The 23068-nt window shown below is 48.0% G+C and overlaps 3 protein-coding genes and 1 long non-coding RNA gene across 4 annotated transcripts; 2 read left to right on the forward strand and 2 right to left on the reverse strand.

Annotated features, from left to right (window-relative positions):
* The first annotated feature begins 2950 nt into the window (after nucleotides 1-2950).
* LOC101773090 lies at nucleotides 2951-3522 on the forward strand. The gene has a single exon (XM_004964502.2). It carries the CDS (start codon nucleotides 3027-3029, stop codon nucleotides 3327-3329), a length of 303 nt encoding a protein of 100 aa, XP_004964559.1. The 5' UTR covers nucleotides 2951-3026; the 3' UTR covers nucleotides 3330-3522.
* Nucleotides 3523-7502: 3980 nt separating this feature from the next.
* LOC101773498 lies at nucleotides 7503-8827 on the reverse strand. Its single transcript, XM_004964503.3, has one exon. It carries the CDS (start codon nucleotides 8719-8721, stop codon nucleotides 8272-8274), a length of 450 nt encoding a protein of 149 aa, XP_004964560.1. The 5' UTR covers nucleotides 8722-8827; the 3' UTR covers nucleotides 7503-8271.
* Nucleotides 8828-17995: 9168 nt separating this feature from the next.
* Nucleotides 17996-18720, reverse strand: LOC111257123. Its single transcript, XR_002677534.1, has 2 exons — nucleotides 18506-18720; nucleotides 17996-18410 (listed from the first exon to the last, which is right to left on the reverse strand). It is a non-coding gene; the product is annotated as an uncharacterized LOC111257123 (long non-coding RNA).
* Nucleotides 18721-19254: 534 nt separating this feature from the next.
* LOC101766098 (cytochrome P450 709B2) lies at nucleotides 19255-21156 on the forward strand. The gene has a single exon (XM_004966584.3). It carries the CDS (start codon nucleotides 19392-19394, stop codon nucleotides 20961-20963), a length of 1572 nt encoding a protein of 523 aa, XP_004966641.2. The 5' UTR covers nucleotides 19255-19391; the 3' UTR covers nucleotides 20964-21156.
* Nucleotides 21157-23068: the final 1912 nt, after the last annotated feature.

A 23068-nucleotide genomic window follows, 5' to 3' on the forward strand; every position in this document is an offset into this window, starting at 1 on the left:
GGCGCGGCGAGATCCATGGAGGGGGAGGGAGATGGCGGCGTGGGCCAGGTGGAGGGAGATGGCGGCGCCGCTGGCCATGGGGAGGGAGATGGCGGCGAGATCCAGGGAGGGCTTGGGCCAGTGACGGTGGCGGCGTGTGGCCGGCAGTGGCGGCGGCGGCGGCGGTGGTGACCGGCAGTGGTGGCGGCGGCGGTGGTGGTGGCCGGCAGTGGTGGCGGCGGCGGCCAACGACTGTTTTTTTTAATTTTTTTTTCTGAAATTGTTGCCGAGTGTTTTTTGGGCACTCGGCAAAAGCTTTGCCGGGTGCCCGGAAAAAACACTCGGCAAAATTTGTTTGCCGGCAGGTTTTTTTTCGTGTGCCCACTACCGAATGTTATACTCGGCAAAGGGTTCGCCTAGTATTTTTGGGACTTTATCGAGTACCCCAGGCACTCGGCAATGTTCTTGTGTCCCGTAGTGGCAGCCACGGCCGTCGCATCCTCGCACCTCAACCTGATGCTCATCTTTCTGCGTGGTCCGTCGCTACGAGCGGTACGTCGCATCGTAGCTGCAGCTCGAGGTAATTACACGGTCAGTTAGCACTTAGCAGGGACCGGACGGTCTGGCCCCATGGACGGGGTCGATGCAGGAGGTCGTCGTCGGTCTACCCTGGATTGCACGGCACGACATCTGACACCCTAGCGTGGTGTGTATTTCTTCCGTTTTCTCGATCGAAATGGATAAGGGTGGTCATGTAAAATTCTTACAACAACGACTCGACGTCAGGTTCCATTCGTCGTCGTACGTGCATGTCGCGGAAGAGGTGACAGAAACGCAAGAGAAACTAACTAACGGATGGAATCATAGAATAGAATAGTATATATGAAAACGGAGAATGTAAGAAAAAATGAAAGGATGTTGACACCTTTCTTACTTTATCACAGCATGCATATCTTGAATTGACGTACCCGTAAAACTCCCCTTAGCTTCTTCCCCGACCAAAAAGGTACACCGGCAAGGCATCATGAAAGGGTCAAAAGAAGACCTCTGTTGAGTTCATTTTCCTAGTGTGTACGTACAACTGTACAAGCGAGAATGAATCAACGAAATGTAAATACGCGCCCTTTTTGTTTTATTAACCAAAAAGAATTCAACAAGGCCTTCTCTTTCCTTGCTCGGAACTTCGTTGGCCATTTACAACCTAGCTAGCTAGTACCTTGGACCAAATCTTCGAGAGCTTGTGTTGGTTTCGAAGCCAGCGCGTTGGCAACGGCTATACATACACTTCAGATAGTTGCAGACAATCTAACAAGACACGTACGTAGCATAAAGACGTTGAGCGCTAGCGCTATGGCGTCGGTCGTCACCGTCCTCGGGTTCCTTCTCCTCACCGCCACCTCGATCATGGCGGTCATCAGGTCTCGGGGCGACACCGCGGCGGTATCCTTCGTTGCCGCGTCGTACCTCATCCTCGTCCTGCTCTTCTACTTCCTGCGCCGCTTCGAGGCGGCGCCCGCCGGATCGGTGCTCAGGGACAGGGCGAGGGTTGGCGTCTGGGCCACGACCACGCTGCTCATGGTCATGTTCTCCTGGCGTGTCGCCGCTGTCATGCCGTGGCCTGTGGCGGCTGGGGTCTGGCTGATGGGCGGTTCCGCAGTGGCAGGGGGATCATACACGCTGTTCCTTCTTCCACACTGAAGATTGATCCATGCTAGTAGTATAGTACTTACTAGATAACAAATGTTTGATGGGAGGATATTAATTGTTCGGTTAGTAGCTACAATTCTTAAACCGATAGTTCGTCGTTCTTTGTAAATACGTACATTTGTGGAGGTAATAATATACAACTTGGGGAGTTCAAATTAGGTATGCTAATTTGGGATAACAGAGAATCGTCGATCAGCTAATATGATTGGGGCTGGGAACGAACATGGTGTCCTAGAAAAGCATGCACGTAGTCATCTGTCAAAAGGATCCCAGATGCTAAGCTTTTTGATCGGGAGTTGCTTTCATCTATCTGACCGGCTATTGATCAAGGATGACGTGGAATTGGTCCGATTCACCCACCAAAAATTCTCTCAAGCTACGTGATAGCGCTCCCAGTCCCCTGAGGTCTGACCGTCTGAGGAAGATGGAAGTGGAACCCGCCACTGTTGAAACGTACGGGCAAACCGTCAAAGTTTCTCTAAACTTTAGTTTTTATATACGTTCCGAAAGCTATACTCCTACAGTACTTTATTACCAATAAAGAAAGAAAAGTTTCTCCAAGATCGAAGTGGGCATCATTGCATCAAGCGTTGTTCACAATTCGTGGCCACTACTCCATCTGTTGACTGTTGCACATTCCTTCTGCGTACAAGTAACCAACATGCATGCGGTGGCACCAACTAATAATGCTAAAGGCCTTCTCTTTGAACTGTCTCGTTCTCCGAGATATGGTTTGAATATATTTATATCTACTAATCTAACTGGCCTTATTTAGTTCCTTTTTTCCAACTTTGACACTATACAAAAAGAAGATTCCTCGTCACATCAAACTTGCGGTATATGCATGGAGTACTAAATGTAGACAAAATCAAAAACTAATTATACAGTTTTGTTGTATTTTGTGAGATGAATCTTTTGAGCCTAATTAATCAATGTTTGGACAATAATTCACAAATACAAACGAAATACTACAGTTGCGCATTTATGGCAAAATGCAAACTTTGCCACTCCCAATTTGAAAACTAAACAAGACCTAAGATTTCTTGGAGCTGAAGCTAGAGCTACAAGTCACTTCTCCTGTAAGCAAAAAGCCATCCCGTTGCAATTCTTCATTTCTTCCAAGCGACTTCCTTTCAAAGTCAACGCGCTAGTTTGTGTCACACAGTGGTCCAGCGCCATTTCGACCACACGGCATCGTTTACCCCCACACACACATATATAGGCCTCCTATTCCATTCCATAGCGTCCATCATCAATCGTTGCACGCAAAATTAAAACATTACGTAACTCCTCCAAAAAAAAATTACGTAACGCTAGCACCACCGGCGACTGGTGGCGCCATGGGCTCAGCGGCTACGTCCCTGGGGTTCCTGCTCCTCACCGTCAACTCGATCATGGCGATCCACAGGTCATGGGGCGACGCCATGGCGGCGATCTTCGTGATCGGGTCGTACGCCGTCCTCGTCCTGCTCTTCTACTGCCTGCGGTGGCTGGAGAGGGCGCCTCCTGGTTCAGCCGCCGAGGACCGGGCGAGGGCTGGCGTCTGGGTCACCACCATGTTCCTCACAGCCATGATTTCTTGCGGGGTCGTCCCGGTGATGCCGGGGCTCATGGCCGCCGCTGTCTGGTTGATCGTCCGGTGATCGGCCTGGGGGATTCTACGCGCTCTTCCTTCTCCCCATGGATGACTGAAGACTTTGTAAATAATTCAAGGATATTCTCATGATCCTCTCCGCCGTGTATAATACATAATCTGATGACAGACAATGAGTTGTTTGAGTTGTCGGTTATTAGTTGACTTGTTGTGTATGTAATATGTATACACTTGTTTATATATCTGATGACTGGTTGTTGTTATCCATTTCCTTTTTGCCATTGATATTCTGTAATAATACACACTCCCGCCGTTCCAAATCATTCCAACTTTCTTGAAGGATCAAAACATCTCAAGTTTGACTAAATTTATACAATAAAGTACTAACATTCATGATAGCAAATAAGTATCATTAGTTTTTTTATTAAATATATCTTTATAATATATCTATTCGGTGTCATAAACTTTTATGATCCTCCCTATAATTTTGGTCAAACATAAAATGATTTGACTCTTCAAGGAATTTGGAATGACTTACAATCTGGAACAGAGAGAGTATATGCGAGTATATTTTATTTTAAGCTACTAGTCCTATATTTTATTTTAAGCTACTAGTCCATCAACACATGCTCCTACACGGGCTAATATTTTTAGAAGCTATTGTATTTAAAAATTATTTAAAAATTAAATTTCTAGCTAATAATCAAAATTGTTTACCTACTACTCTCTTATTTTTCAATACTTCAACATAATACTTATATAGATATGTACCTATCTTTATCCAGTTATGATTGATTTTTAATTAATAATTACTCTATGCACGTTTTCATCCATATTCATACTTTTTCCATTTTGTATCACACCTCGAATCCTCCATCCATTATGTTTAGCATACAAATCAATATTTTTCATCGATTCCTCACATACGTGTATAAATGGTCTAAATGGTGGCACTCGTCATGTGTATATACTTTAACTTAGTATTTTATATTAACAATGACATAAGTAGATAATTTAGAATTATATATTAGTTTACTTTTTGTTTGACATTTCTGTATGATGCACATGAAGATAATTAGATTAATAGTTAGGTGTTTACTTTAGATTATTTTTAATAATGACACACGTGGGTAACATAGATAAAGTTTTAGAATGATATTTTAAGTTATGCTTTATAATGATGTGTATTAGTAAATTGGATAAAGATTATGGGGTTACTTTAGATTATTTTTTATAATAGCTGAGCTCGGTAATTTAGATATAGGTTTAGAGCTCATTTTTGAATATTTTCACAATGACAGTGGTGGATAATTTTTTAGAAAATATAATAGATCAATGGCTATGATGATTATAGTTTACAGGATTGGTGTTTGATGTTTTTAATTTTTATGAAAATTTGTCTCTTTTGTTTAGCTTGTCTCGTGGGAACTAATGCGGAGTCTCCAATGGAAAAAAATGAGACTACATTGCTACAAAACTATTACCATAAGCTACCTCTTGTTTGTTAAATATTTGAACACAATACTTATGTAGATATATATTTAATATCTTCATCCAATTGTAATAGATTTTAGTTAGAAATTACTCTATAATATTTTCATCCACATATATAATCTTTAACTTTTCACTTTGCATCACAGATATGCGCTTGAATTTGTTTAATGAACCCTAAGTTTGAGATAAATTTTAGCATAGAAATATATTCTTATCACTTTATATCCTTATAAATAGTGACACACATTATGCGTATAGATCTTAATTATTATATCATATACCAATAGTGAAAGATATAGATGATTTAGAATTATATATTGTTGTATATTTTTAATTAAGGTTATTTGATTCAAACGTAGGGCTACCTCATGTTATTTTTAATAATAGCATGTGTGGGTAATATAGATGCAAATTTAAGGGGTTACTTTAAGTTTTTTAAGTAATAGTGGTAGGTAATTCAGTTGCAAATTAGGGGGGTTATTTTAAATATTGTTTATAGTGACATAAGTGGGTAATTTAGATGAAGATTAGGGGGTTAACTTAGTTTATTTTATATATTGACAGAGGTAGGTAGGGGTTACTTTAGGCTATTTTCATAATGGCATTGGTGGGTAATGTTTTAGAAAACATAATAGATCTAATGGCTATAATGATTCGAATCTATCGATTGATGGTCGGATGTTTTGCTTTTTTATAAGAATGTCTAGTATTTCTTTCTTTTTCTAGAGTGTCTACCTAGGAATCATACGAAGCTTCACTGAAGGGTTCAAAAGAAGTTTCCAATTAGTAATAATAAGATGGAAGATGGAACGCCCACTGTAGGAACCTAAGGGCAAAGGTTAACTAATCTCTTGAGTTTTCTTATTTACATTCCGAGAAAGTTCCAGAACATAGCTAGGGGTACGTACCAAGGAGTAAATAAAGAGAGAAGTTTTCCCCTGATCAAAGGGGCATCAAAGCGTTCACAATTCCGAATGTGTACAAACCTGTTGTAGTTCTATCTTCTATCTCTAGCAGGTGATTTATCTTCAGAATTAAGGCTTTTTTTTAAAAAAAAACTTGCAGGCCGCACTGTGGAAACCTTTGCTTGAGCGTGAGAACCTAGAGCAAGTGCGATTGCAACATCCGGTGGGGATGCCATTAAACGTCTTATGACAGGCCATCCTACACATACTCATATGGTTCTGAAACACCACACAATGGCCGAACTCGTAGAAGGGGCAAAGATCGCAACATCAACAGTAATGCAAGCCAAATCAGGTGGTGATGAAGCCCATTTCTGGACCTGCTTTGGGGCTGCACACCTAGGATGCTAACTGAATTTCAGATAATGCATAGCAATCATAACCGCATAAAAGCAAGCACTTTCTTAGCTATTGTTGTCAGGAAAGCTTTAGCATTAGAATTCCTAGCATCACTCTCATCCACTTCGGTTGGATCCGCCCGCTCAATGATATATAACCAACCCAGCTCCTGACAAAAATATTGGATCGTGTATTTTGTTAAGGAAATTAAAGGCTAGGTTTATAACTAGCAATGAGTGAAATTTTTTGCAGGTTCAACCCAGAAATCATGCGAATAGAGGATTATAGATCATTACTCAATAGACGCATAATACAATGGAAGAAGAGTTAAAAGAAGTATGGTCCATCAGTGTAGTAGTCGGCAGCACAATCAGCACCACAACAATAGCAGCAGTATTCATGTATGTATACGGGTTTTAAACACCACACGTAGATGTGCTCCTCACTTATGTTCATAATCTAATGACGATTGATGGAGGAAGGCACCTTGCGTAGAGGGTGACATGAGACCACCGGAAAAGACCCGGTGGGGTGATTGTCCCAGCCACACTTGCTGATGGTGATCCCATCTGTGTTCTAAGCCCCTAGATTTACCAATTGTTTTGCTTTTCCGCCCCTCCTAGAGGTTTTAGTACTTAGCTTTTCACCGGGGTGTTGTCAGCTGAACAACTGTATGTGCTGGATGCTCAGACTATTATAGGGACAGCCAACAACCATGTTCCTCATCGCAAAAAAGATGATGGATCTTGATCATGCATGACAACCCCACTAGCAGAGCACATGGCTCGATCAGATGGCAGAAAGTTGCGCCCCTGGCGGAGTTTCGTCAGAATGATCGGACATCACAAATGGAGAAATGTGGTGGTGATAAAGACTTAGGCAGTCAGAATCAGCTAGCGAGCGCGTTGAATTGGTGCCACATCGTGTCTTTGCCTATTCCTAATGTACCAGGATATCGAGAGACTTGACAGCTCCAGAAAGAGTGAGATAGAGAGAAAATAACATTGTTGTGACAATTTACCAAGGATGCTTCCCCTTCTACTATTTTGGTTCCATGATACTATTTGACAGCACAAAAGATGAATAATCAGAAAAATGATAGGTAGAATTAAAAGGTTTTCCATGCAGAAAATATTATTGTAGCATATGTTTAGTTAGGGGGTGTTTGGATACACCCTGCTAAAGTTTAGCACCTGTCACATCGGATGTTTGGATACTAATTAAGAGTATTAAATATAAGTTAATTACAAAACTAATTGCACAGATGGAGTCTAATTCGCAAGATGAATCTATTAAACCTAATTAATTCATGATTTGACAATGTGGTGCTACAGTAACCATTTGTTAATGATGGATTAATTAGACTTAATAGATTCATCTCGCGAATTAGCACAGGGTTCTGCAATTAGTTTTATAATTAGCTCATGTTTAGTCTTCCTAATTAGTATCCGAAAGTTTAATTATCCGAAAGTTCAGCACCTAGTATCAAACACCCCTTCAAGGTGGGATACATACTTTTAGACTTTTAGGGACAGGACGATCAGTTTTCTACAAAAGGGATGGAAGGATCCTAACTTTTTATTGGGTTTGAATGATGGGACGGCCTATCCCACAGTATTGGCGAGACGAAGGAAGTGGGACAGCATGGTCCTCCAGATTGTACAACTACTGAAAGTTAATTATCTACTGCACTCAAACTTCGCCATATACTGCATATGTATTGGGAGGGGATGATGCTATCCAAACAGAGCTCTGATTCAATTCGACTGACCAAAAGGAGATGCGTTAGTATTGTGGCGAGGGACGAATCCACCAATGACAGAATTCCCTGTCCGCCATTTTGCATCTGTTGAAGCCACTTTGCATCTGCTCAAGTGGAGCCACAAATGAAATTTTCCGTACTGCAAATAAAGCAGATGTTCTCGTAGAGCGGTGAGAAAGATTTGTTTCAGGTGAAATCAACAGAATGCAGAAGAAATCAGACGAGGTACTAGGCTACTACCAGCAATCCTCATAGGTCAAATCCCTGGATTTTTTTTACTTTTATTTATGTTGTTACGGATGTGACTCAGCACGCGCATAAGAAGAGAAGCAGGGTGGATACTCACAACTTACAAGCAACGTTAGCAACAGGAACACATCCAATCCACGGGCGCTGATGATGAATTCACTCTCGCACGGGATCGATCTAGATCACTTCTCGCCATGGAGGAAGAGCATGTAGAACCCACCAATAACTGTGGCCGCCGCCATGACCCAGGCTGCGACCGCGAAGCCCAGGGGCAGCATCGCGCCGATCTTCCATGTGAATGCGGCGGTGAGGGTCGCGGTCAGGAGCCACACGGCGAGCCTGGCACGGCCGCGCGCCGGGGACCCGGGCGGCGAGAGCTCGAAGCGGCGGATCGCGCCGAAGAGGAGGAGCAGGTTGAGGTGGGAGGCGCCGACGAAGGCCACCGCGGCGCGGTCGTCGCGGACGCGGCGGACGCAGAGCCCGAGGTTGAGGGCGAGGATGACGAGGATCGCCACGGAGGAGAGGGTGAGGCGGCGGCTACTGCGGCGTGGGGTGGTGGTCGCCGGCGCCGCGGCGGGGCCCTGGTGGTGGTGGCGATCGGAGGGGTCGGCGGTGGCGGTGCTGCCCGCCATCGGGGCGGCGGCGGCGGTGGGGAGCGGGCTGGGGTTTCTCGAGGCTAGACTAGGTCACTAGAGAGTCACTCACGCGTCTCGCACCGTGCACTAACTTTTGTGACCCCCCTCAAAAAAAAAAGTTACTTTCGTGACAGGACAGGCTGACAACACATCAGCACAGGAAGGACTGTTCAGCTTGCAGCTAGTAGAGCATGTGATTCGCCAAAAAAAAAAAACTTGCAACTAGAACTGTAAGCTACAGTAGACTTCGCGACGAAGCATTTGACAGATTTGAGAGCAAAGGAGCTGGACTGCTGGAGGACCCAGAAAGTTGAAGCCAAAGCAATCCAACTCGGGAGCGACTTCAAATGTAGACGCTGGGATATGGAAACTCAGCCGGCATATGGAAACGAGCAAGAACATCAACAGAGAAAGTGGCCGCCGACAAAGCCAGCTTACGTCCCTTCACACGGTTTGCACGTCGCGCTGCGCAACTAGTCGGAATACGTTATACGTGACGTGGGAGATCGATGTCTCTCCTTGTCATGTATATGATGTGACTTCCATTGAGATAAATATAAGATATAAAAATGTTAAAAGAAGCACTACTTTCAGGTCAAATCAACAACATGCAGCTTGATCAATACATTAGATTTCAGGTGACTCTCACAATGTGCATATGACAGATGAAATACTGAATGATCACTTCAAGGTGACAAACTAACTCCAGGGGAAACCAACATGTTGCAGCTCAATGCAATCACTTAATTTCAGGTGGATCACACCGTGCATTGCTGGACCTATAGACTACTACTACCTGAAACGCCACTTCAATGTTGTACAGTGTAAATTTAGGTGAAACCAACACAATGCAACTTGATTGGAACACAGAATTCCGTCAGTTGAACATAATGTGCATTACCGGAAATAAATCTACGCCGAAAATGACATCTAGTATCAGAGAATTAAGCAGAGAGAGTACAACACGCATCATAGTACTTGCGTATCTGCAAACACCACACGCAGTGGTCAGATCAGATCGCTTCTCTGAGTAAAACAAGAACAGGTAGAGCCCAGACCACGAAAATCATCACTTGAAGGTGACGCCTAATTTCAAGCGAAATCCAAAAGCGCAAATCAATAGAAACACTGAATTTCAGGTGGTTGACCATGTGGATTACTGGACCTATGAACTACCTGGATCATCACTTCAAAGTGACGAGCAATTTCAGGTGAACCTAACAAGATTTAAATCAACTGGAATACTAAATTTCATCAGGTGGCTCGCACTGTGCATTTCTGGGCTACGGAATATACTACAGGATAACTACTAGAAGATGGCGACTAGTTTCAGTTGAAATGAGAAGGAAATCAGATGAATTAGTTCTTGTAGTTAGGTCCAATGCATAAGCATTTCAATTATTCCACATACATCATAACGTGCAAATGGATCATTGGTTTCAGTCCACGAATCTACTTGCAACAAAAACATCTAGCATCAGAGAATTAAGAAATAGTGCATCACACTTGCTAACTCTGAGAATGTAAAAGTAATATCACTTTCTACTATTTTGATGTTATGCTATGATTTTGGAAACAGCAAAGTAGACCACTCAGATCGGAAAGGTAGGGCCTATAGTGCAGATTTTGAATGTAGATGGTCTTTCTTACACAAAATCATTGCGACAATGCTAACATACTTCTGAATTCTCACTCGGGTGCATGCCAGCTTGCTTCAGATGGCTAATATTTGAATGATAGATTTCCATGGAGATACACTATGGAAATGTACTAAGTTTAAGAGAGAGAAAACGACTAATTTCAGGTGAAATAAACAAAATGCAGCTCGTTCGAAGCACAAAAGTTCAGATGGTTAACAATGTGCATTACTGGACTACATATGAAATATTGAACCATCACTCGAAGGTGATGACAAATATTTCCAGTCAAAGCAACAAAATGCAGCTATATAGAAGATAGAAACACTTTGAATTTCAGGTGTCTGACAATGTGGATTATTGGACCCCATGAAATACCCGAATCATCAATCATTTTCAGGTGACGCTTGCAAAACTGAACTCGATCAGAACGCTGAATTTCATCAAATGTCTCACATGGTCCACCGCGTGACAAATGGAATACTGAACCAGTGAAACATTGCTCGAAAGTGGAGGCAGTTAAAGTGAGCAGGAAATCAGATGAACTAGTTCTCATAGCATTTCAATTCTCCGCATAGCTCATAATGTGCAAACGATTAATGGTGCCACGAATCTAGGTACGATAACGACGACAATATCTAGCATCAAAGAATTAAGCAGACAGCAGCGAGAGCACGTACGCCGCGCAGCAACCCCATCGCCCCTTCCTAGTAAAACACGAGCAGGTAAAGCCCGCCTCCGACGCCCGCGGCCGCAATGCCCCAGATCACGGCCTCGAAAGGCGGGGGGCCGACCAATCCCCAGGCGACGCCGACGGTGATGGATGAGGAGAGGACCCAGATGGCGAACCTGGCCCAGCGGCGCGCCTCGGAGCCGGGCGGGGAGTGGTGGAACCAGAGGAGGCCCAGGACGAGGAGGACGAGGTTGAGGTCGGGGAAGGCCACCTCGGCGAGGCCGGCGCCGCGGGAGAGGCGGAGGGCGATCCTGACCGCGGGGCCCAAGAGGAGGGGAAGGAACGGCTCGTAGGCCCAGTGCCCCGGGACCTCGCGGGGGTGGGGGGTGTCCGCCGCCGCGGGGGCAGGGGCGGCGGCGGGGCGGGAGGAGGGTTTAGACGTTTAGTGCTCGCCATGGTTCTCCGGCTGGTTCTGGTTGGGGTTTTCGCTCGGCGCACCGAGCTCGCAGCTTCGCGTTCACACACACCAGACGGCGAAGAGGAGGGGGACCGGCGGGTGCGGTTAGGGCGTGATTGGTTGCCTTCCCTGGCGAGCCAGGCTCGCACCAGCGAACCAGGCTGGCAGCTCGTGCAATATCACCATGATTGGTTGCTGAATCCCTCCAACCATACTCTAAGGAGATACTGATTGGTTGCATGCATGTACATAGATTTTCAACAGCAGATGCACCGCCAGCAGATGCACCGCCAGTGCTCGCCGATGCATCCAGGGAGCCTGGCTCCGGGAAAACGATAAATTTGGCCGCACCACGGGAGCCACGCTCTGGGGCACCTTTTGCACCCCGCGGGCTAGGCCCAGGATGGAGTCCAGGTAACCAATCATCCGGAGGTTGTATGCAGGAAGCTCGGTTCCGAGGTGATGCTAGCAACCAATCGCACCCTTAGCTGTCGCGGTGACAATTTTGCCACCATCGCTGAAGAAGCGGGCGCATGCAACAATTAGATCGCGATTGGCCGCATGTCAGCCCAACTAATTCAACTCGTAGTCGGTTGCTTTTCCATGTGGTGCAGCTTTTAAATTAAGGGCTCGGTACATGCACTATAGCGAGTTTGATACGAGATGCTAAACTTTAAGAATATCACATCGAATGTTCGGATGCTAATTAGAAGGACTAAACATGAGCTAATTATAAAACTAATTGCAGAACCTCTATACTAATTCGCGAGGCGAATCTATTGAGCCTAATTAATCCATGATTAGCACATGTTTACTGTAGCAGCACATTGTCAAATCATGGACTAATTAGGCTTAATAGATTTGTCTCGCGAATTAGACTCCATCTGTGCAATGAGTTTTGTAAATAGTCTATGTTTAATACTCCTAATTAGTATCAAAACATCCGATGTGACGGGTACTAAACTTTAGTAGGTGTATCCAAACACCCCCTTAGTAGAGTGCATGCATAAAGGACGGTGCATATTCAAAATAAAAAAAGTTATAAATCATAAACTGAGCAACTAAATTATATTTTGATCGCATCATTATATTTCTTATGACAAGACCTTCAAAATAAGATCTCACGTGCCAATGTTTGGATGATGTTTTTTAAAAATATTTTTTAATATTAAATAATTAATTTTGGCTACAATGAACAATTAGTTAAACATCACGAACAAATGATTATGTTCTAGGAATAAATAGTTAAACATGATAAACAAAATATAGTATACATCGAACAAAAATAATTAAAATCACGAAAAATATATGCATCGAACAACTTGGAACATAAAAATAATGGAAGAACCATGAATAAAAAACTAAAAGAAAAAAAATAAAAAAGCCATAACATACCAAATGGAAGTAAAAGAGAAAAAATAATATAAAAAGGAATGAGAAAAATAAAAGGGAAAACTGAAGAAAAGACACAGACAAAACGGAAGAAAAAAAAGACGTGGGAGAAAATGAAACGGATCGGAAGAAGGAAGAAAAAACAGAAGGAAACACAAAAGTAAAAGAAGAAGGAAATAAAAAAAGAAAAGAAAATTAAAAGGTAAGAAAAAAAATTAATGAACCACCTCATGGTGTACAACGTGATATGTCCCGGACGGTTAATGTGCAGAGGGAAGCTAGGCCTTGTTTAGTTGGCAAAATTGGGAGTGCCAAAATTACTGTGCTGGCACTGTAGCATACTGTAGCGTTTCGTTTGTATTTGTGAATTATTGTCCAAACATTGACTAATTAGGCTCAAAAGATTCCTCTCGTAAAGTACAACAAAACTGTGCAATTAGTTTTTAATTTCATCTACATTTAGTACTCCATGCATGTACCGCAAGTTTAATGTGATGAGAAATCTTCTTTTGGCATAGTGACAAAGTTGGGAGTTGGGGATGAACTAAGTTGGGAGTTGCGTACAACGTGATATGTCCCGGACGGTTAATGTGCAGAGGGAAGCTAGTTCACTGCAGTTGGCCCATACTTGTTGCTGTGTCCGCCTGACACCCACGTTAGGCTGCAGGAACGCATGCAACATCGGGCCGAATTACCACAGGCCCACACGGGAAGTCTTCAGGCGTGTTCCATCGCATATCCGATGGATAGCCTCGCCGGCGACCGGCGGGGGAGTCAGTCATGTGAGGTCGCCGTTGGCTCTTGACGTGCGAAGGCTAGACATCTTCGTGGGCTGCCAAGCCCAGCTATACCAGTCACGAGTCACGACCATGGTCAACCACTCGGTCAACCAAGCAATAATTGCCTGGTGCAAGTGCAAACGACGACGAGTAAAAGGTTTCTGAATTCCCAGATAGCTTGAATTCCCATTAAAAAATGCTATTGATAATAGTACTTTAAAAATGTAAGAACGACTAGATTCAGATCACATCAACAAAATGCAGCTCGACCATCCACTACATTTAGGTGGTTCACAGAATGCATCACTGGACACATGAACCATATAAGAGTGCATCCACTAAATGTGAAACAACAGCATGCAGAGCCCAAGCCCAACGGACATTTCAGCAAAATGTGCAAGAAATCAGTAAAATGCTACGCCCGAATGGATGGTTTCATGTCAAATCAGAAAAATGCAACTCGAAAATACTGTCTATTACTCCAAGCTAGAGCCAAAATTTCAGCTGAAATGCACAAGAAAATGAGAAAGTAAGCTCAACTAGTTCTAGCTCATATCTAGCTAGATCCAACACGGAGTCATTTCAAATTTTCACAAGGCTCACCACAGGTGGTACTACCTAGTCCACGGACCTACGCAAGATGGTTTCATCAATTCATACGAGATAAAACGGCATCCAGCAACACAGAGTTAGCTACAGAGCATGATACTTAGATTCTCGCACGATCTGGCCATGACTGCTCTCCTCAGATGTTGAGCAGCAGGTAGAACCCAAGGAAGATCGCTGCGAACATGAGCCAGGTCATGAGTACCTTCCAGGAGTGAAGCACGAGGAGTCACAATGCCAGGCTCATCGCCGAGCCGCTTGCCCGGTTAGTTGCTCTCCGGCGACCCGGCCGGCGCGGCCGCGAAGCGGCGGATGGAGCGGAAGAGCTGGAGCTGGAGGAAGTAGGACAGCAGCCAGAAGGCCACCTCGGCGCCGTCCCGGCTCTGCACGACGGCGCGGTGGAGGTTGACCGCGAGGTAGCCGAGGATGGCCAGGAGGAAGAGCCCCGAGTCCCACGGAGCGCGCGTCGCCGTGGCCTGATCGCTGTGCGAACTGGGGAGTGGCAGTGGCTGAGTGAGCGAGTGGGAAGTGGAGACTGGCACTGGCTTGGTGAGCGAGTGGGAAGTGGGGAGCGGAGAATGGTTTTATCATCTTTACTACTATTGTGGAAGGTAGAGTTGGTGATCATGGTGGTGTTAGGTTGTGTCATGGTTATCGTACAGGTTACACGACCTTTTGTAAATTGGTTTTGGTGTATACTTGAAATACTTACGTGAGTTATGGTACAATTTTTCATTTAAATACAGACATCATGTGTGATAGTTAATCGAGTAATAGTATTTAAGAATTGTCCTGTATGAACCAATTCGGAACTCAAGAAAATGCTCCAACTTAGAATCCAATTGGTATATTTTCTAATATCTCTGTAAAATTTGTGCGTTAAAAGTTCAATTTTCAAAAGTAAAAAGCATAAAAACTAGCTGGCTAAAGTAAGGGATACTCAAAGCTTATAGATTGTAAAGACGAAACTCGATGTCATTTGTGAGGTATAATAAAAAATGAAGACACAGTAGAGATAAGAGCATTCAGGATGCATAGTGTTTTGTGCTGAATTGCCCTTTATTAGTATTCGACTATTTGTCAATTGCATATCCCATAGACGAAGTTGACTTAGATCCTTTAGAGCCTGTTTGGAAAGGGGTGTTAAAGTTTAACAGGGTGTTAAACTTTAACACCCTCAAATGAGGTGTTAAACTTTAACACATTGGAGTGTTTGGATGGTCTACTAAACTTTAACATCTTAGGTTAGAAATGACAATTATACCCCCACTCCCCCCTCCTTCCTCCTCTCTCTTCTTCTATTCGTGCTCGCGGTGGCCTTCTATTCGTGCTTCCTCCTGTGGCGGCGGCGCTCCGACGGGGGAGGCGGGGGCGGTGCCGCCGCCCTCCACGCCGCGAAGCCGGCGCGCGCCGGCGCTGCGGCTGCGAGGGTCGCCAGCGACATTGGGAGCAGCACGCGGCACCAGAGGTCGTCGCCGCCGCCGAGCTCGACGGCGTCCGACGCGATATACATCGACCCGCTCACGACGATGGTGGAGGTGGGCCGGCACCGGCCGTAGAGCCCCGACCTCCGCCCGCTCGTGCTCGTGAAGCAGCCGAGCCCAGACCTCCGGCCGTTGCCGCCGCTGCCGCAAGCGAATCCCCCACGGCCTGCTCGTCCGCCGCCGCCCCCACCGCCGCCGAGGCCGAGGCCTGCTCGTCCGCCGCCGCCCCCACCGCCGTCCCCACCAGCTCGTGCAGATCGAGGCCGGCGGCCTCGCCCGCGCCCGCGCCCGCGACAACCCGCCGCTCGCCGCCCGTGCGAGGCCACCCGCGCAAGGGCCGCCGCCCGCCACCCGCGCAGGAGCGGCGCGGACCTCTACGGCGACGTGCTCGAATCCGTGGTGGAGCGGGTGCCCGCACTGGACCTCGCCGCCGCGGTGCGGGTGTCGCTCGGGGCAATTGCGGGCGTCGCCGTGGTGGCCCCCCGCGTGTGGAGGTCCACGAGGGTGGCGGGTGGACGGCCTGCAGAGGGCGGTGGAGGCCTTGTTGGAGGCCGCGCCGTGGATCTGCGAGTGGGGATGGCCGGCGGGAGGACGCGACGCGGGAGGGAGAAGAGGGGCAGCGGAGGAGAGAGCGGGGGCAACCAGGGAATAAAGTGGGGAGGAGACCACTTTTAACACCTTTAGCAAGTTTTAACACCCCTTGAGGTGTTAAAGTTTTTGGGGGTGTTAAACTTTAACACCTAAGTTTTAACACATCTGTTTGGATCTCAAAGTGTTAAAAAGTGTTAAAATTAGGGTGTTAAGTGTTAAACTTTAACACCCTCAATCCAAACAGGCCCTTACATGTTGTAGTTTTTTTTAGATGTTCTCGTAACGTGTTGGTATCTCTCAAACTTGTCCTGCAGGGACATGAATCCTGATCCTGGAAATCATGTTCATCATCAGCAGCACGTCCATCTATCATTTTACCGGGCACTGGCTGGCAACCGCGTCTCGGTGCCTCCCGAAACAGCCATGTGATCGCGAGCAGCGCCACACGCGCACCGCCCGTCGTTTTCCTTCGTCTTTCGATGACGACGCGTACACCTGCTGGACAGCAGGAGGCCTGGGCCTTTGGAAAACGGAGGGCAAAGTTGCACAGGAGGAGGAAAAAGAGGTGCAAAGCTATCTCCTGCACCACGTTGGAAACAGATGCACAGGAGAGGCAAGGTGCAGGCATGCACGCGCGTCCTTAGCTTGATCAGTCCTGGATCGCACGCACGCACGCACGCACTGGTTGCAGTCGTCTCAGCTCACAGCCAGGGCCCAGCAGGGCGTTCCATGCCTGCAGCTGCAGGGAAATGCTAGCTTTTGTGAGATCTGAAGTTGGAGTCGGTTCATGTTCACCAAGCAGCGTTGAGGAAGAGCGTCTCTAAACTGATGAGAACATGGCTCCAGCAATTCAAAGGTTTTAATTCAAGTAAGCAACATGGATGTATAGTTATTTTGATGGCCTAACGGAGAGGTTAGCTGAAAACATCCATGTCAATCACAAATGATAAATAACTAAATTCAAAATTAATATAAAGGAAAAATAGCGGTTTAAGTTTGATACGGTCTCGGAAGTAAAATATCGAAATAAGGATCTATGTTAGATCCAATTAATAAATAATTAAATTTGGACTAAAGTAGACTAAATATAAATATATAATACTATTGGACTCTCATATGCTATAGGAACAGAAATATCGAGCCCATATAAAATATGAAAAATTATCTCGTAGCCCAACTTAGTAGTTAATTGGTAGCTAAACTTTAGAATAAGAAAATCCGTACAATGTGGTGGGTGAAATTATCTCGTAGTTCTAAGAAAAATTCGTTTTATAAGAGGGTGTTTCACGAAACAATATCTTTCTCCGACCTCGCTCTCTTCCCTTCGCATCAACAAAAATACTATGTAGCATTTGAAATGGCCTACGTCTAGCACTATACCTGCCCGAATAGCTTCTGAGTTATTAAGACTTCGTTTATGGATGGCAACGGGCATATTGCCCGGGGTAGAAGGTTTACAGAACCGCACCCGCGAGGCAAATCCTGTACCCATGCCCGTGCCCGCCGAACGTCACAGGTAAGAAGTTGTGCCCGCGCCCGTCACCCGCGGGCACACCCGTGCCCGCCAGGCAACCAGCCGTCTATCAGCCTTGGCCTGCCGTCTGTCAGCCTACTCGTGCTGAGGATGAAATGTTTGAACAAATACAAGGGCAAAAGTTGAACGAATGGTGTTTACTAGCCAACATCACGTATTATCCAGTATAAAGCATACTGATTCGAACAGCAGAAAGCAATCAAAGCATTAGGGCTATGTGATTCTCACTAGATAGACCATTTCCAAGAGGTACAGCAACTTTCAATCAACAGAACAATTGAAGACGAACACGAGCATGAAACTGAACAATAGCACACAAGCCTCGATACGGTTAGGTGAGACTAATATCCTTCGCAGAAGCATTCGGTCGAACAGGTTGCAGGCGTCTGCAAAGCTGTCCTATCCCAACAGGCGGAAAGTCGGAAACACCTCCACGGCGCGGAAGCAGCAGCCGATCTGCGGTGAGGAGGAAGCCCCGGCGCGGAGGCGGACTCATGGCTTACGGCAGGCCAAGGCTGACAGACGGGTGGGATCTAAAGAGTGACAGTAGTGTAGTTCATGGATATATCATTCATTCATTCTACTGAAGACTGCCTACTAAACTAAATAGAGAAGGAAGAAGACTGACCAGCGGCTTGGGGTGGCGACGGGGTACCGGGCGTCGGGACTCGGGCGGCGGGGAGCGAGGGTGAGCGGCAGAGAGGTGGCGGCGGGGAGGTGGCGGCGGGAAGCGAGGGCAGGCGGCAGGCGGCGGGGAGGTGGTGGCGGCCGTTTGGGCGCCTGGTGCGCGGGGTACGGGAGCGGCCGAGCGGGACTGCGGGCGTACGGGAGCGGCCGAGCGGGACTGCGGGCGTACGGGACGAGAAGGATAGGAGGCACCTAGAAATCGATTATATACGGTTGCACATGTCAGGCAATACGTAGCAGATTTGCGGGCTCACAGGTATGGGTAAGATATTTTTATAACCGCTAATTTTTTACCCGCGGGTACAAATTCAAACCCACACCTGTACCCGTGAGTATAAAATAGCATCCGTATTCTCACCCTATCAGGTTTTTGCCTACGGATAATTTGTACCCGTTACCATACATAACTTCGTGCAGCGCGCGTGAAAAGGCAAGTAAAACATCGCTCTCTATCCTAAGTCATCCTAAGTCGAAAAGGCAAGTAAAACATCGCTCTCTATCCTAAGTCATCCTAAGTCATGGATGATGTCATGAACGCTTGCAGTCTACAATTGTTGGTCATCAAGATCGCAAATTGCCTTCTCTTTCTTCCCAAAACCGACGAAGATACCATCTTGTGCTTATCGGCCCGTCGCACTCGGTAGCCGACGACCAGCTCGCCCCCTCGGTGACATCTCCGGAGCCACCAGAAAGCCCAAGTGCGTGATGGCAAACTAACTGTTGCCATCGAATGCTCCAATGGCCGCCGGCCGCTACAAATATATCGACTCCCACACGAGCCAAATCTGAGCAGCTTTGCAGGTAACATCGAGTCCGTTCACATTCCGATGGTGATGGCAACAATGGCCGGTGGAACCGGCGGCCTCGTCGGCGCTGCGCTCGCCGTGGTGCTGGTCCCGTGGCTGTGGGTGGCGCTGGTGCACCTGGCTTGGCGTCCGTACGCCGTGGCTCGGGCGTTCGCGCGGCAGGGCGTCCGCGGGCCGCCGTACCGGTTCTTCGTGGGCAACAGCGGCGAGGCGAAGGCGACGCTCGCGGCGGCCGGCGGCGAGACCCTGGACCGGAGCTCCCACGACATCATCCCGCGCGTGCTCCCGCATTACCGCGCGTGGGCGTCGCGCTACGGCAAGGTGTTCCTGTCGTGGTCCGGCGCGACGCCGACGCTGTGCGTGGGCAGCTACGACATGGCGAGGCGGGTCCTCGCCGACAAGGCCGGGCTGTACGTGAAGCCCGACCCGGGCCCGGCCATCCTGGCGCTGCTGGGCATGGGCCTGGTGTTCTCCGAGGGCGAGGACTGGGCGCGCCACCGCCGCGTCGTGCACCCGGCGTTTGCCATGGACAAGCTCAAATCGATGACGGGCGCCATGGCGGCGTGCGCGGGGGAAGTGATCCGGGCGTGGGAGGCGCGCGCGGCGGCCGGTGAGGTGACGGTGGAGGTCGGGCGGCAGTTCACGGAGCTCACCGCTGACGTGATCTCGCACACGGCGTTCGGGAGCAGCTACCGGCGGGGGAAGGAGGTGTTCGCGGCGCAGCGGGAGCTGCAGCACATCGCGTTCGCCTCCATCAACGGCGTCCGCGTCCCCGGCATGGGGTACGCGCCGACCAAGGCCAACGTGCGCCGGTGGCGGCTGGAGCGCACGGTGCGGGACACGCTCATGGCCATCATCGGCGAGCGCCTCGCCGCCGCCGGGGAGGCCCGTGGCTACGGCACCGACCTGCTGGGCCTAATGCTCGAGGCCAACGCCGCCGGCGCCGGCGGCAAGAGGGCGATGAGCATGGACGAGATCGTCGACGAGTGCAAGACGTTCTTCTTCGCCGGGCACGACACGACCGCGCACCTCCTCACCTGGGCGATGTTCCTCCTCGGCACACACCCTGAGTGGCAGCAGCGGCTCAGGGAGGAGGTTCTCCTGGAGTGCGGTGGCGCCGGGACGGCCCTCCACGGCGACGCCCTCGGCAAGCTCAAGCTCGTAACCATGGTGCTATACGAGACGCTCAGGCTGTACGGCCCGGTGAATATGATCGCGAGGGTGGGCACGGCGGACACGGACCTCTCCGGCGTGGAGGTGCCCATGGGCACCATCCTCACCATCCCGATCGCGATGCTGCACCGCGATGAGGAGGTGTGGGGCGCGGACGCCGGCGAGTTCAACCCGCTCCGGTTCCGCGACGGCGTGGGCCGGGCGGCGGCGCTCCCGGGCGCGCTGCTGTCCTTCTCGTCGGGCCCGCGGTCGTGCATCGGGCAGGACTTCGCGATGCTGGAGGCGAAGGCGACGCTGGCGATGGTCCTGCGGCGGTTCGCGTTCGAGGTGGCGCCGGAGTACGTGCACGCGCCGGCCGACTTCCTGACGCTGCAGCCCCTGCACGGCCTCCCCATCGTGCTCAAACTCTTGGACTCCTAGATGCAGTCTATACTATACTTGCGAACCAGCTTATACTATCTAAAGCGAAAAAAAAATTGTCACCTTCTTTGAATCAAACATATATAGTGGGGTTGAGAGATTTGCTGAATGCTGGCTGATGCATTTGCTTGCAAAAAAAGGCATAAGAATCATGTACTAGGATTATGGAAAATTAAATTCCTCATCAAGTAAAGTCACCACTACTACTTTGAATCAGCAATGGTCCATGATTTGATAACAGAAGAGCTAGGTCTCAACTCACTAGTCAGCCAGAGTTGTCAGCGATCGTATAGAGAGCATCTGATGCAGAAATTTGTGTATAATTAAGTTAAGTCAGGATCAGCTAGCGAAACATTGTCCCTTGAGCATTGGGGATGAAATCCTAAATGCATGCAGCTTACGAACGATTTTTTTTTTTGCGTACTTGGAAAATGTAAATTTTGACAGTTCCATCGAGTAAAAGAAAAGAGAGATGTACTATGACTGCGAGAATACAACCAATGCCACTGCTCTTTCTTGTACTTCTAGTCCTATGAAATGATTTTAAATATATATGTATTGAGAAGTTTTTACACAAAGGATATATCTGCCTATTGGAAACCATCGTTACCATTATTAGCTAACAAAATCCTGAATTTCGGATCATGCATGTGTCTTCTTGCCCCTTGGTAGCTGATGCTGCCATTTCGCATATACTCTAAAGCTTAATACGGGTAAAAGAAGAACGGCATTTTAAGGTTAAAGTGAAACCAGCAAAACCGCAACTCGAAATACTGATGATTTACGGAAAGATAGAGACTAATTTCAGGTGAAACGCACAAGAAATCAGATGAATTAGCCAAAGCATTGTTGCATCCTTTGGTATCTCTGGTCGTCGTCACTTCTCCTCCCCTGGCGCGTGCAGCATAGCTATATTTCAGCGTACACAACTCTCCTCAGGCGGACAGCGCTTAGCTAGGTAGCAGTAGAGCCCAACGGCGTAGGCTGCGGCGGCGACCCAAGCCAAGATCGCGTGAGGCAGGGGCACCAAGCAGCTGCAGAGCGCGAGGCCAGCGACCGTGTGGTAACACGCGCCGAGCTTGGCCCAGCGGCGCGCCGCGGAGCCGATCGGCGCAAGCACCACGAGGCGAGCGAGCAGGAGCGCGAGGACGAGGCTGAGGAAGCAGACGGCGCCGGGGGCCACCCAGGCGTAGCGGCTGGGGGCGAGGGCGACGGCGGAGGCGGCCGCGGTGCCGATGAGGGCGGTCGACGAGAGGACGGCGCACGCCAACTCCATGGTGGGCGCGCCAATGGTGGAAGGATCGCGGCGGGGAGTAGAGGAAGGTCAGTGAGCTTGGGCCTTGGGGGAGTGGGGGTCTTGCAAATGCAAGCTGCTGATTGCCTCCTTCACACTCGAGGCAAGTAGTGCTATATATAGAGAGAGACCTGGTGGATGTAGCAGGGATAGAGGACGCTCTCAGAAAAAACATATGAAGCCATGGATCATATCTTCTCATTATTGATCCCTGGCCGTCCTTGGTAGTGGTAGTTGGCTTGGTAGCTAATGCCTAATGGCATGACTACCTCACACTGGCTGTCGCGTCAAGACATCCCCTAGACGAGAAACGGCAATGGCAGCCGTGTGATCGCGAGCAGCCTTCCTTCCGAGGACGGCATACAGGGCTGTGTAAAGAGGCCAGGCGCCAGCTACGACTCCTTTGCTTCTTTGCAAAAAACGGAGGCAAAATTACGCGGCAAAAAAGGAGAAAAGGTGGAAGAGCTATCTCCTAATTTCCCCGCTTCCAGATTTCATAACAAATGCACAGGAAAAGGTAACGGCGCGTGCACCCGTTTCGATCGTCACAGTGATGCGTGATGTGAGTTCGAACTGGTTCTGGTGTGTGGCCATGTTCTGATGCATGTTCACCATGCAGTAGCTGAAGGATGACCATGCTCACCAGACTGTGTCACTGTGTACGCTAAGCACGTTGTCCGGCCAACTAGATCAGAGCTATATGCATGATTGCTCCAATATGAGCCATGTCTGCTTCTTTGCAAATTAAAACGGAGAATAAAAAGGTGGCAAGATATCATATATGTTTTGCCGCGCTTCCAAAGGAGATACA

Source organism: Setaria italica, chromosome IV (genome assembly GCF_000263155.2).
Source record: "Setaria italica strain Yugu1 chromosome IV, Setaria_italica_v2.0, whole genome shotgun sequence".
NCBI classification, from domain to species: Eukaryota; Viridiplantae; Streptophyta; class Magnoliopsida; order Poales; family Poaceae; genus Setaria; species Setaria italica.

Coding starts and splice junctions, on each gene's coding strand:
- LOC101773090 (XM_004964502.2), top strand. CDS start 3,027: ATGGGCTCAGCGGCTACGTCCCTGGGGTTCCTGCTCCTCACCGTCAAC.
- LOC101773498 (XM_004964503.3), bottom strand. CDS start 8,721: ATGGCGGGCAGCACCGCCACCGCCGACCCCTCCGATCGCCACCACCAC.
- LOC101766098 (XM_004966584.3), top strand. CDS start 19,392: ATGGTGATGGCAACAATGGCCGGTGGAACCGGCGGCCTCGTCGGCGCT.